The 12,918-nt window shown below is 27.9% G+C and overlaps 1 protein-coding gene across 1 annotated transcript in view; it reads left to right on the forward strand.

Annotated features, from left to right (window-relative positions):
- LOC134834696 (E3 ubiquitin-protein ligase PDZRN3) overlaps positions 1–12,918 on the forward strand; it is a 104,197-nt gene that overhangs the window by 89,978 nt on the left and 1,301 nt on the right. The window contains exons 2-4 of the mRNA XM_063849444.1: positions 1,366–1,530; positions 1,678–1,734; positions 11,124–12,354. Coding sequence (XP_063705514.1) covers positions 1,366–1,530; positions 1,678–1,734; positions 11,124–12,354 — 1,453 coding nt within the window. The remainder of the gene's footprint in view (positions 1–1,365; positions 1,531–1,677; positions 1,735–11,123; positions 12,355–12,918) is intronic.

Here is a 12,918-nt window from a genome sequence, read left to right on the forward strand (position 1 = left end):
CATCAAAAAAAATTTAAAAAACAATTAAAGAAAAATCATTTTTTTTGCAAATTTTTCTCTATTTAATTTTTTTTTATCATTTTATATTTAAAAAAAAATAAATTAGTAAAATAACAAATTAATAATTAATTTTAAAAAAAATATATATAAATTAAACAAAATTATTAAATTATTTGTTTTTTTTCATGAAGAAATTGAAAATGTAAGATTTTTGGATTCATATATTTGGGTAAAAATAATTAAAATTAATTAATTAAATTATTTAAATATAAATATTTATTTTCCTAAATGAAAATTAATTTAAGTATAAAATATATTAATTTGAAAAAAACTAATTTTTTATAATTTTTAATTTAAATTTATTTTTTTTTTAAATTAATTTTTACTACTTTATATTTCATTTTTTTATTTTATTTTTTATTTTTTTTTTTTTTTTTGTTAAAAATAGAATTTCGAGTTGAGAATTTATTTTAAGAATTTTTTGAAATTTAAGCCAATTCAGTAAAGAAAAAAAAATAACTTACCTCTCATAAAATTAATTTTTTTCTATTTTTATATGTCTTCTTAACTCCCCTTTTCAACCACATAAACTTTTAAAACTCGACTTAGCAACATTGTATCTCCCTCTTACCACAATTCCATTCCTCTCCAAACGACTTTCAAGTAAAATTCCAACCTAATTATGTCAAGAAAAGAAACAAATTAATCCATCGTGTGTGTCTGCAACTTCTTTTCGTCTTCTTTTTTTGCCAAACAACTCATTTATTTTTCAAAATAATGCGCAATAAACAATTTCTCTTTCCTTAAATTTCGTTCATTGCATTATTCGCACATTAGCTTAAAAATGTTTACTTGCATTGTTTCCGAGCATTTTATTGAATTTACGACGACGGCGTGTGTGGCACGCTGTTGTCTGGTCGGAAAATCACATGTGTTTGTCGATTATTTTCATCACTCAGTCACGGAAAAAGACACAAACTAGCAATTTGTTAATTATCATGCTTGAGAGACGACAATTTTAAATTGATTTATTTATAATGATGAAATTTTTCTCAGCTGCGAGCGATTTGCTGATTGACCGTTCCCGGCGATTTAGGAGGCAATGAACTGCGATGACACAAAAGTATCTCTCGTGTCGGTAGAAAACTTTTTTTTTTTTTCATGGAAAAAAATAAAAGTTTGGGTGAAATTGAATCAATTTCACATATCCGTTCGACCACCTGAGGCCAACTTAATTGAGTTAAAGCTGTTTGCGATACATGTTAAGCACATTTTTGTTATTCCACTCGGATGGTTTATTGAAAAAGTTGCTAATTTCGTTACTTTTCAACTAACAATTTTTTTATTTTTTTTCTCTCGTTGCAGGTTAACGGAATTGATGTTAGTAGTTTTCCGCATGAGGATGCTGTGCAAGTATTTTTATCGGCGCCCGAACCAATTGTGGTAGAACTTAAACGGAGAACGCCCTCAAATAGTGATACGCAAAGTAGTTTGAACAGCAGCACAACCAGCTCGAGTCGAAGTAGTGATGCGACTTCGCAAATAAAACCGCAATTTACGACGACAAGTGTACAGACAGACATCCTAATGGGACAACAGCAGAGTAATGGTAACAATAATAATAACAATAATATCAACAATAATGGTACGCAGCAGCAGGATTTCTTCTATGATGAGTCGCCGACGAGTGATCATCCCGATGATGAATGTTTGCCGCCCGATATTGACATTGAGGTAAGTTTTTTTGTGATTTTTTTGATAATTTTTATTTGAAAATGTGACCCAATGTGCATTTAAAATTTTTTTGAATTTTTGCCCAATGCAAGTTTTTTTACTTTTTTTTTGACCCAATGTACATTTTAAATTTTTTCGAAAAGCAAATTTTAAGCTTTTCCCAATGTATATTTTGAGTTTTCTCTCAATTTTTGACCCAAAGTTTATTTTGAGTTTTGTCCCAATGCACATTTTCAGTTTTCTATTTTTTTGAATTTAAACCCAATGAACATTCTGAGTTTATACCCAATGTACAATTTTGGATATTGCCCCAATGTAAAATTTGAGTTTCCTCCTTAATAAAAATTTTCAGTTTTTTACCCAGTGTACATTTTAAGTTTTTCTCCCAAAGCACATTTTGAGCTTTCGACCCAATGTAAAACTTGAGTTTTCTGACAATTTAAATTTTTTGACCCATTGTTTTTATCCAAATGGAAATTTCGACTTTTTGACCCAATGTACATTTTAAATTTTTTGTCCCAATGCAAATTTCAAAATTTCTCCTTAAAGTTTATTTTGAGATTTTTTCTCTAAATACATTTATAAGATTTCTCCTACTTAATATTTTGAGTTTTTGACCCAATATACAATTTAAATTTCTTCCTCGAATGAAATTAAAATTTTCTCCTAATGCACAATTCAAATTTTCAATTCTTTCTCAAAATGCGTTAAAAAAAAGTTTTTTTGTTAATTCTATCGCGTCATAATTCTCATTGCATGAGGGTCTTTCGTTGGATAAAGATCAAATTACACAGTTATAAAGTTTATTTAACTCATGTGTCGTTTATATTAATAAGTGTGGGGACGACAGGGATCGACCATTATTGTTATTATTAAGTGCACTTTATCTTTATTCTCTCCAACTTGACATCAATTTTGTTCCGTAGATATATTGGAATAAATTTATAGCGCACACTTTGCATGCACCGTACTTCAACTTGGCATCGTTTAAATTCATTAAAAGACTTAAAACAGCGCCAAAAATTGAACATCCCATCCATTATTTTTCTATCATCAACTTCTCCATAACAATTTCAACAGACACAAGCCGAGTTTGCCTGTGTTTTCGTTATCTTTTTAATCCCACTTTTATTCTCATTTGAATATTTTTAGTCTGCCACACTCGCTCATTTGAATAGAGAAAAATAATCGGTTATACTCCAAATTGACAGTAATTAATTTATTCAATTTTTTTTTCACTCTTTTCATTCATTCCAAAACTCCCATACTCACACATGACGATGAGCATTGTTGAAAATTTGTCAACATAATTAATTTAATATTATGCACAGAAAAAAGGGGGAACCTGATGATTTTCGTCAATGGTTTAATTTGCATGGAAAGAAAGAGTTAAACAAAAAGGGGAGAAACGACCATAACTTGACTTTAAAATATTTCTGCATCAGTAAATAACGACCGCCAACAACGAGAAACGACAATTTAGTTCTTTATGTGGTTTAAGTACTTTTTTTTACACTCACCCGATCCATTAGGATTTAATGTTTTGCCGGATGAATATTTTTATTACACCTCTCTAAAAAAACACAAAGTTTTCTGCGACATTGCAATAAAAATGCGCGTGTGGTTAGCTATCATTCCAATCTCACAGAAACTTGGAGCAAAATAACAGGAAAAATAGGATTTGGCGACGACACAAGAGGATAATCTTTACAAATTTCATGTTTTTTTGTAAAGTACCGGAAAATGCAACTTGATGTTTAGAGAGTTTTTGAGAGGAGATTGCACTTTTCACACCTGAAAGTTTTTTATGAAAGCCAATTATGTCGTCTTGTTATGTTGTTAATGTAAGCAAATTAGCAGGTAAAGTTGAGAATTTGAGAACATTAAATCATCATGTCATTTTCTTTTTTAGAGCATTTTGAAGAAAAAATCGATCTTTAGAGGAGTTTGATGTCTGTCCGTAAGTTTTTGAGATATTTAATGAAATATCAGAAAACTTGAGAAATAATCTTAAACATCAGAAAAAAAAACTTCAGACATAAAGAATTTAGAATTGAAGAAATTGTTTTCATCTTATCATCAAATACTTGAGCCTCAAGGCCTTGTACAATCACAATAGATCTTCGAACCGTGACAATGTATCCTGAAATTTAACCTTAACTAATTACATTCATGAAATAATGAAGACCGAACATTAACAAACTTAAACATCATTTTCTGTTAATACTCATGAAATATAAAGAACATACAATTATTAATAGAACAACAAAAGTTAGCATCAAGCCTGTAATGAACAAAAATTGTATTAAATCGACAATTTCTCTATAGCCAACAAATTAATAAAGGAGTTTACAAAGCCTTAACATGAAAGGACAATAACAGTATGAGCATCAACCTAATGAAAAATGTTAGACGAAGACATTGGAAAACTTCAACTTAGTATGAAAGCGAAAGTTCGACCAATAGAAAACAGAAGATAGAGATAGAAGATATCTAAGAAGATAGCAAAATGAAGATCCAAACCTCTCTTAAAAACTCGTTGATGATCTGCTATTAGAAATATCAGCTACTGATCCAATTAATTATGTTGTGTATGAATATAAATTGTATCAATATTAAGGAACATAGTAAGGTCAAAGTTTCAAATTTCCAAGTTTCTGAATCGCTTCAGAAGTTAGTTGCTTCAGATCATCTACCATCAAATTTTAGCTTAGAGTATAGTCCAATATTATATCTAAAACTGCATCTTATAAATCTAAAAAAAGAAATAAGAATAGATTAATCTGATTCTATGTTTTAAAAAAAAATTGAAATGCGGTAAAAAAATTATAGAAAAGCGCTCATGTCAATGAAAGATGACACATGAAAGTCTTATTGATTATTAAACAACTTTTCAACTCACCTTTTTTACCCAAATTTCCTACCACCAAAAAGTTGATTGATTGCAATTGAAATGAATTTGATACTTTACAATGTTTCAAACGCAAATTACAGTTTGAATTTCATCTCAACACACCCCTGCAATAAAAGTATAAAGGTAAAAAAGGAGGCGGAAAGATATCAGATTACTTTTCCCAAACACATACTAATGCCTAATAATAACAATATCAAATGAGATACTTGAAAATCGAGATATTAAAAGCCTCGAGGTATTGAAATAAATATACTGACACAATAAATACAAGTTGAAATATTGTCAACGCTCATTCCTCTCGGATTTGAAAGGTAACTTTTTTTTTGTATGAGACACGAGAATTGGAAAAGAAGAGATTAAAGCACGTACCATAAGAAACGGAGCGCTCGTGCATCACGTCACAATACACAACACAAATGAAATCATTTTCCTCAGGGATTTCCAAAGACTTCCCTTGAATTTTCTATGTGACTTTGGGCTTCACGATTATTATGGATACGGATTATAATCACCCGTAGGTAGGGATTGATTGATTGCGGATAAGACGAAGCACATCGTCAATGTGTTTACACATTTTAATAGCTTTTTCTCTCAATTTTGCCTACAAGAAAAAAAAGGTTGATCAAACAAAACGTAAAATTTGATATTTACATAATGAAAAATTATCTAATATTGGGAAAAGTAGAGAAAAATTGATCGGTTCATTGAACAGATTGAAAGATGTTAAATAAATATTCATTTTAAATTTTTCCCCATAAAGTATGCGGTGTCACATAAAAGTCTTACCTGTACCATTGTAAAATATTTTTCATACGATTTTCAATCAACTTCAACAAAAAAGGGGAGAATCCTTGTTGCAACTCCACAATGCGGCGGCATGAAATGAGATTATAAAAGAAGCCGGAAGTGCGTTACATTTGTCATGAAAGTGATTTTTCTTGCAAATTTCAATTCAGCAGGGAGTACATATGTTACAATATTATTCAATATTTCACCTTTCCATCTTAAAATTTGCGAGAAATTTGCAATGAAGTAAAATAAAATTACTTTGCTGTCATCGCAAATTTCATGTCGACGAAAAGTTAATTGAAAAATGTCGTCTTCCGAAAAAAAATAAAACAAAACGTACCTTTGGGAGCTGTTGTTTCTGCGCTGTGTAAATGACACTTTGCCTGTCTTGCACTTTTTACGTCAGTTTTTCTTGATGAAACGAGAAAAAATAATGGACAAGTCTGAAAAAAAAAGAAGGAGTTGCAAAAAAAGAACGACGACGTGAAAATGACACGTCATTATTAGCTTGATTCATCAACAACATCAAGGAGTTGAAAGGAGTCGTCTCACACTAAAAGCTTTGATTTTTTTTTTTTTTTTTTTTTTGAAAGAAAAAAAGAAACCAGATGCTTATTAGTTGTGAAAACGCAATTTCCTCTTTTTTTTTACTTTCACGATTTTCTGTTGTTCTCGACGTTTTTGTAGTTCCTTTGATCTTTGAAGCATTTGAGGAATGTTAATTTCATCTGCAGTGACATTCCGGAAGTGCCCCTCCCGAAAAAAATTGTTATTTGGCAAATAGATAAAATTGCATAAAATTAACAGGGGACCACTTGAGTCTGATTTAATTTTACATTTTAATAAATAATTGTCATGGTCTTGGCACTTTGCTCAATGTTTTTCGGCATGAATATGAATTTATTTCACAAAAAGTTCAAAGGAGACGCTTTTCATGCAAATTTTTTTTCATTTGATCCTTTTTTCTTCCTCCTCCTGCTTTGCTTCATCATCATTATAATAAAATGTTTTAAAATATTTTTCTCTAAAAAAAAAACAATATGCCTTTTAAATAATATAAACAAGAGAAAAAGGGAGGAAAAAGTGAAAAATTAAAAAGAATATAACCACAAACATGCTTTTTGTGTGCATTATTCCATTCCATTACCTCGTACTTTGCTTCGAGGGCGAAAATTCAGACGATGGATAGATGGACTTTCATTTTCATCGCTTCAGCTTCTATCGTCCTAATCCTGCAGTAAATTACATTTTTAAAGCCTAATGTTTAAAATTCATGAATCCAAACTATTTCCATAAAATAATTTGAAACAGGGAACGCCACAATCTCATTTGCAGAGTTATGACACGAACTTTTAACAGGAAGAGACACTGAAATTGAATTCAAAATTACACACAGGCAGACCACAATCTAATTTTTGTGGATTTTAGGAAAATTTCGAAATAAGACATGAAAGCAACAAAAATCCTGGAATGATGATGATGATGATCAATTACGGATTTTACTGTGTCAGAATTAATTACGGGCAGGAGGAAAAAAAGGCAAATGTTGGCAGGTAATATAATGGTCAATCAACTCGACGGAGATTAATGACAATGGGATCATTTGTTATTTTCGTTTCGAGTGCAGGTTGTTCGGTTTTTTGCATTTTTTGTTTGGAGAAGTGGTTAAACTAGATCATTAGAGCGAATTTGAAGAAAAAATATATCAATTGTTGAAATTCATAAAATTTAAATTTTCGATTTTAGAAATTATTTTTTTTACAAATTTTGACTTATAAATTTTTTATTCATTTTTAATTAATTTTTTTTTTTAGTTTTCTCAATTATTTTTTTTTTTTGAACATAAATTAATTTATCTAATCTAAAAATTTCTAAATACCTATTCTAAAATTTTTTATTTTTCAAAATTTTTTTTATTAAGTTTCTTTAATTTTTGAAAATTTTTTTTTATTTATTAATTTTTTAATTTATTTTATTTTTAATTAATTTATTTTTATTTTTATTGAAAAAAAAATTTATAATTTTTTTTGAGAGATAATTTTTTTTTTTAATTTATTAAAAATTTTTTTATGATTTTTATGATCAAATTTTTCATAAATTCATATTTATTTTTATAAAACTTTTAATAAATTCTTTAATTCCTTGAACATTAATTTATAATATTTTTTTTTATTTTATTTAATCAATGAATAAATATTTTATTTTTATTCAAAAAAAAATATATTAAACTTTTTTTTTATTTTTTAATTAAATATTTGAAATTTTTAATTTTTTAAATCAAATTTTGCACAAGTTTATTGAATATTTTTATTTTTCTAAAATTATTATCAAATTTCTTTAATTTTTTTTTTTTTTTGAATTAAATTTTTTTTTTACTAATTAATTTAATTTAATTTTTTATTTATTTTATTTAATAAATGAATTAATTTTTTTTTTGTTCAAATATAAATTTATTAATCAATTTTTTTTGAAGTTTTTTTTTAAATTACAATTTTAATCAATATTCATAATTCTTTAACTATTTTTACTAAAAATTTATTTTTTTTTTTTCAATTCAAACATTTTCATAAATATTTATTATTTTTTCAAATTTAAAAAATTAAATCTTTTAAGTAATTTTTTTTAAATGTTAAAACCTCATGTCTCATAAAAATTTCAATTTAAATAATTTCCTCAAAAAAAAAAAAAGAAAAAAACCAAACAAAAGTCATCTTCTTCACAACACTTAACCTAACAGCTCTCCATTTATTTCTCTCTTTTTTTATCCTTCTGTGACTCATTCGCTTGATGACTATGATAATGATACTCCTACAGATGATAATAATGAAATGGGCTCCATTCACATTAAAAATTCAAATGTGGAAAAGTGTCAAGGCACACATCCGTGTGTCGTCTACTTTTGTGTCATTAAATACAGTAACTGAAAGTGTTTTTATGTTCCTGTGTCTCGGCTCGACGAGACATTTTGTTTTGTTGATATTTGAATAGCCTGCAGGAGTTTCGCACCCCAAACAGAAGATGTTTCGTCGAAAATTTCGGAGGAAAAGTCACCCACAGATAATCGTTTCCGGTCTGACAAAATTCAATGCCTCGGGATTTTTCAACAGATTTATTTGTACAAAGAAGAATTTTTAATAGGGGAACTGTATTTGGTGCTTTGTTTGATTTAAAATTGATTTATTTTCGTCGAAAGGAGGAAATTTTAAATGCTTGTTTCCGTTGAATCAGAGACGGATTTATTTTTTTTTTTTTTTTGTATTAATTTTAATTTTTTTTAATTAAATTTTTTTATTTTAAATTAAAATTTAAAATTTTTCAAAATTAGATGAAAATTTTAAATTTTTTAAAATTAAATTAATTTTTTTTTTAAATTAAATTAACAAAATTAAAATTTAATTTAAATTTTTTAACTGAACAAAATATTTTAAGAAGTATTAAAATTTTAATTTAATTTTAAAAACTTTAAATTTTATTTAAAAATTAATTAAAATTAATAAAAAAATTTATTTAAAAAAAATAAAAATTTTAATTTAAATTTAAGTTTTTGTCCATTTTGAAGATTTTTATGCTCTTCAGAGTACTTCAGTCCCTGCATTTAATCTTTTGTGAAAAGAAATTTTCATCAATTACGAGCTCATTGAAATAATTGAAGGGATTTTCGACTGAATGGAAGGTAAATGCCGAAAAATTGTAAGGCAAGGCACTTGAATGATACATCATTATCCCGAAATCTCCTCAGTAAGCCTATTTAACTGACCATAAGATGCAACTGACGTTGTCTAGTCGTCGTATTGCTGTCTGCGGAGAAGCTATATAAAGCACCTGTCCATGAATGGATCCAAGTGTAATCCATTTATCATGACTCTTCACCCGGCATTCAAGAACTTTTTTTCGCCACACATGCATTAACTCTCGTCTAAAGTAGATTTTTGAGGGTAAAGGTAATCATCATCTACCATTTTTTTATTTGTTCGGTGTCGTTCTCGGAAAATTTTTTGATATTCATCATTCATATTCGTTACTCATTCAAGCATTATTCGACTTTTTTTTGTGTTATGCGAAGCAAATCCCATCACAGAAAAATCCACAATTGTACTCGACTCGTAATAGTATCGCAGAGAAAACTTTGATTTCTTTTGTGCTCGTCAAATGCAGACACAGAGGAGAAAATATGGCTTTCAAAAATTTATTACTAAACCACAATCATGATATATGACTTCCATGTGTGTGTGTGTGTCTCTGACGGTTATTCATCCTTGTCTGCATTTCGTTTTTGGCTTCATTTTGCCGCAAAAAATAGATTTTTATTCAATTTGAACAGAAAAAATGCGCTTAAGTTGGGGTTTTGTGCAATTTTTGGCTGAAAGAGGATAATAAAATAAAAATCTGATTTAATATTTGAACGTATTTTGGGGCAGATCAAATCAAATGAAAAACCACATATGCTTACGAAGGCTCTGAATAATAAATAAAGCAACAATGCCGTCATCCTGAATGGAAGTTGTATCAATTTTCCTCTGTTAGTTGCTTCTGTGTCGTTCGTCATGGGAATGAACTAAATGGAAAATTCGATTATTTGCTTGAGAAATCTGAAAATATTAGAAGTTTTGTATTATAAAAGTGCTTTTCTGAATTTTAATAAAAAATTAAAAAAAAATAATTTTTTTATAACACTTTTTTATTTTAGAAATTTAATTAATTTTTAATTTCTTAATTTTTTTATTAAATTTTTTTTAAATTTTTAAATAATTAAAATAATTTAATTTTTTTTCTTTCTATTTAGTATTTTAAAAAAAATCCTAAAAATTAAAAAAAAAATATTTAAAAAAAATATTAAATGAATATAAAAATATATATTTAAAAAATTAATTCTTTTTATTAAAAATTTGATTTTAGTTTAAATTTTATAAATAATTTATTTTAAAAAAAAATAATAAATTAAATAATTGTTTAATTTAAATAGAATTTATTTAAAAAATTAAAAATAAAATATCTATTTTATAAAATTTAAAAAAAATAAATTTTAAAAAATATTTAAGAAAATAAAAATCTTAAAAATTATTTTTTTATTAAAATCTTATTTTTTAAACTATAGAAATTAATTAAAACAAAATTTAAAAAAAAAATTAAATTTAAACAACAAACCAAAACAACAAAAAATTCTAAAAATAAATTAAAAATATATAATTTATTTAATTAAGAAAATATTTAAAAATTAATCTTTAAAAAATTATCTAATGAAATAATTTTTAAAAATTGCAAAAAAAAAATAATAATTATTTTAAAAATTTTTACAGTATAGAAAACATTTTTTTTCATAATTTTCTTTTAAATGTAAATAATTAATTTTTTTCTTTGAAATTTTCAAAAATTTTTTCTTAATTTTTTAGAAGTTTTTATACAAAATTGACACTTTTAATAACAAATCCATGATTCTTTTAAACAAAATCCTTTAAAAAAATGAATTGCAAAGAGATTAGTTGGTATCATGAGACTTGTCAATCACATTTTTTAAACAAATCCCGTATCTCATCTACATTTATGACACGAAACTTGCACAAAATAAACATTTTAACGTTGAAATGGGTCCTTTTTCATAATTTTTCGTGTGTAAAATTTCACAAAAACAAATTTTTCATTCAAAAAAATTCAATTCTTACCTTTTTCTCTCCCTTTTTCATTGCAGGAAATCACCCTTCGCAAGACAAAAAGTGAAGAACGCATCGGTCTAACTGTCAGTTACAGCTCCGCAAACGGTTCGGGCTCTGATGACACCGAAACCTGCACCGAGGTCTTCATCACAGACATCATTCCCGAAAGTGTTGCATTCCGCGACGGGCGTTTGCGACAAGGCGATCAAATTTTGCAAGTAAATGGGCGTGATGTCACCACAAAAGACGAGACAGAGTCACTTTTCGCCGAAAATCGGAATGCTGTGACACTGCTCGTGAGTCGTTGTTTGTATTCCGACGACGATTTCTTCGAGGAAGATTTTCCGCCTCCTCCGCCGCCCGAAGAAACGGCTGTAGATCAAACAGATTCGAATCGCCTGTCGAACGGGAGCCTTATTTTGTCGCAAGACGATCCGTTGCATCACAAAAACATCAAAGCGCAAATGGAGATGATGAATCAGGAAATTGCCGCCTTGGATCATCGTGTCGAAAATGCATTCCTCGTCAAGCACGATCTTCAGACGTATCGTCAACCCGTGGATTCGAGTGACGGCGATGCTTCCGTTGTCGATCAAAAGTTGTCAAAACTCCAAATTTCCTCGAACGGCAGAAAACCTCCGCAATTTCCGCATATTCCGGCACCGCCTCCAATTGACAGCGACACGGAACACATTTACGAGACAATTCCCGAAGACTCGGAGTCGGAGCCGATTTATTGTTCGCCCTACGAGTCGAGTGACCAAAGCATCGTCGAACAATGGCTCAAGATGAATGGCATCAATAACAACCAAAAGCAGGTTTTGTTGAAGAAAATTGCCACAAATGGCGGCACGGGAATTAAACAATCGCCGTCGCAAGAGACAAAATCCTGGCAGAAAACGACAAAAAGTAACTCGAGTGGCGAAGAGCATGAAAATAGCTCGAGTGCTTATAATACGGGCGGGTCGTGCAACAGCAACAATCATCTTACGTTGGAGCTGAATTTCAGTCCTGACAAGGATATGAGTCGATCGACGATGGTTTTGTGCCCGCAAAAGGAGGCGAAAGTGTCGCAAGATGCCGCCAAGGATTGCAAACAGTGCATTAAGCATCGCAGCAGTTCGAAGGAAAAGTCGCCGAAACACGCGAAATCTTTTGTGATGTCAAACTCTACAAGTCAAAGGTTAACTAGTCCAAGTGCGTCGAATTTTGTGCATCCACAGAGCACGTCGTTGCCTGGTACGCCAATGTCGCCAACAGGCCCAGGTGAGAATTATTTTTTTGATTTTTAAATTTTTTCCCCCTGTAAAAAGTTTAAAATTAAACAAAAATAAAAAAAATCATTAAAATAAAATTTTTTCTCTTAAATTTTTCATGAAATTTCTTTAAAAATTTATAAAAAAAAAATTATTTTAACATTAATTAAAATTTTTTAAATTAGTTTATAAAAAAATATTTTGAAAATCTTACCAAAAATAAAATATTAAAAATTTTAATTATTTTTTTATAATAATTTCAATAAATTTAATTCACTGATTTAGACAAAAACTATTATAATTTTATTTTTTTAATTTTAAAAAATTTTAGACCATTTCAAGTTAAAAATTGAAAAAAAAATTTTTTTGAAAAATTTTTAGAAATAAAAATTAATTTTTAAATTATAATAATTATAATGTTCAATTAATTATAATTAATTTTTCATTAATTTTTAAAATATTTTCGAAAAATCAAATTTATTTTTAATTTCTGCTTGAAATTATTTAAAATTTAATTAATTTAAATAATTCCTTATTTGATGTTTGTGATTTTTTTATTTTATTTTATTTTTTT

Source organism: Culicoides brevitarsis, chromosome 3 (assembly GCF_036172545.1).
Source record: "Culicoides brevitarsis isolate CSIRO-B50_1 chromosome 3, AGI_CSIRO_Cbre_v1, whole genome shotgun sequence".
Lineage (NCBI taxonomy): Eukaryota > Metazoa > Arthropoda > Insecta > Diptera > Ceratopogonidae > Culicoides > Culicoides brevitarsis.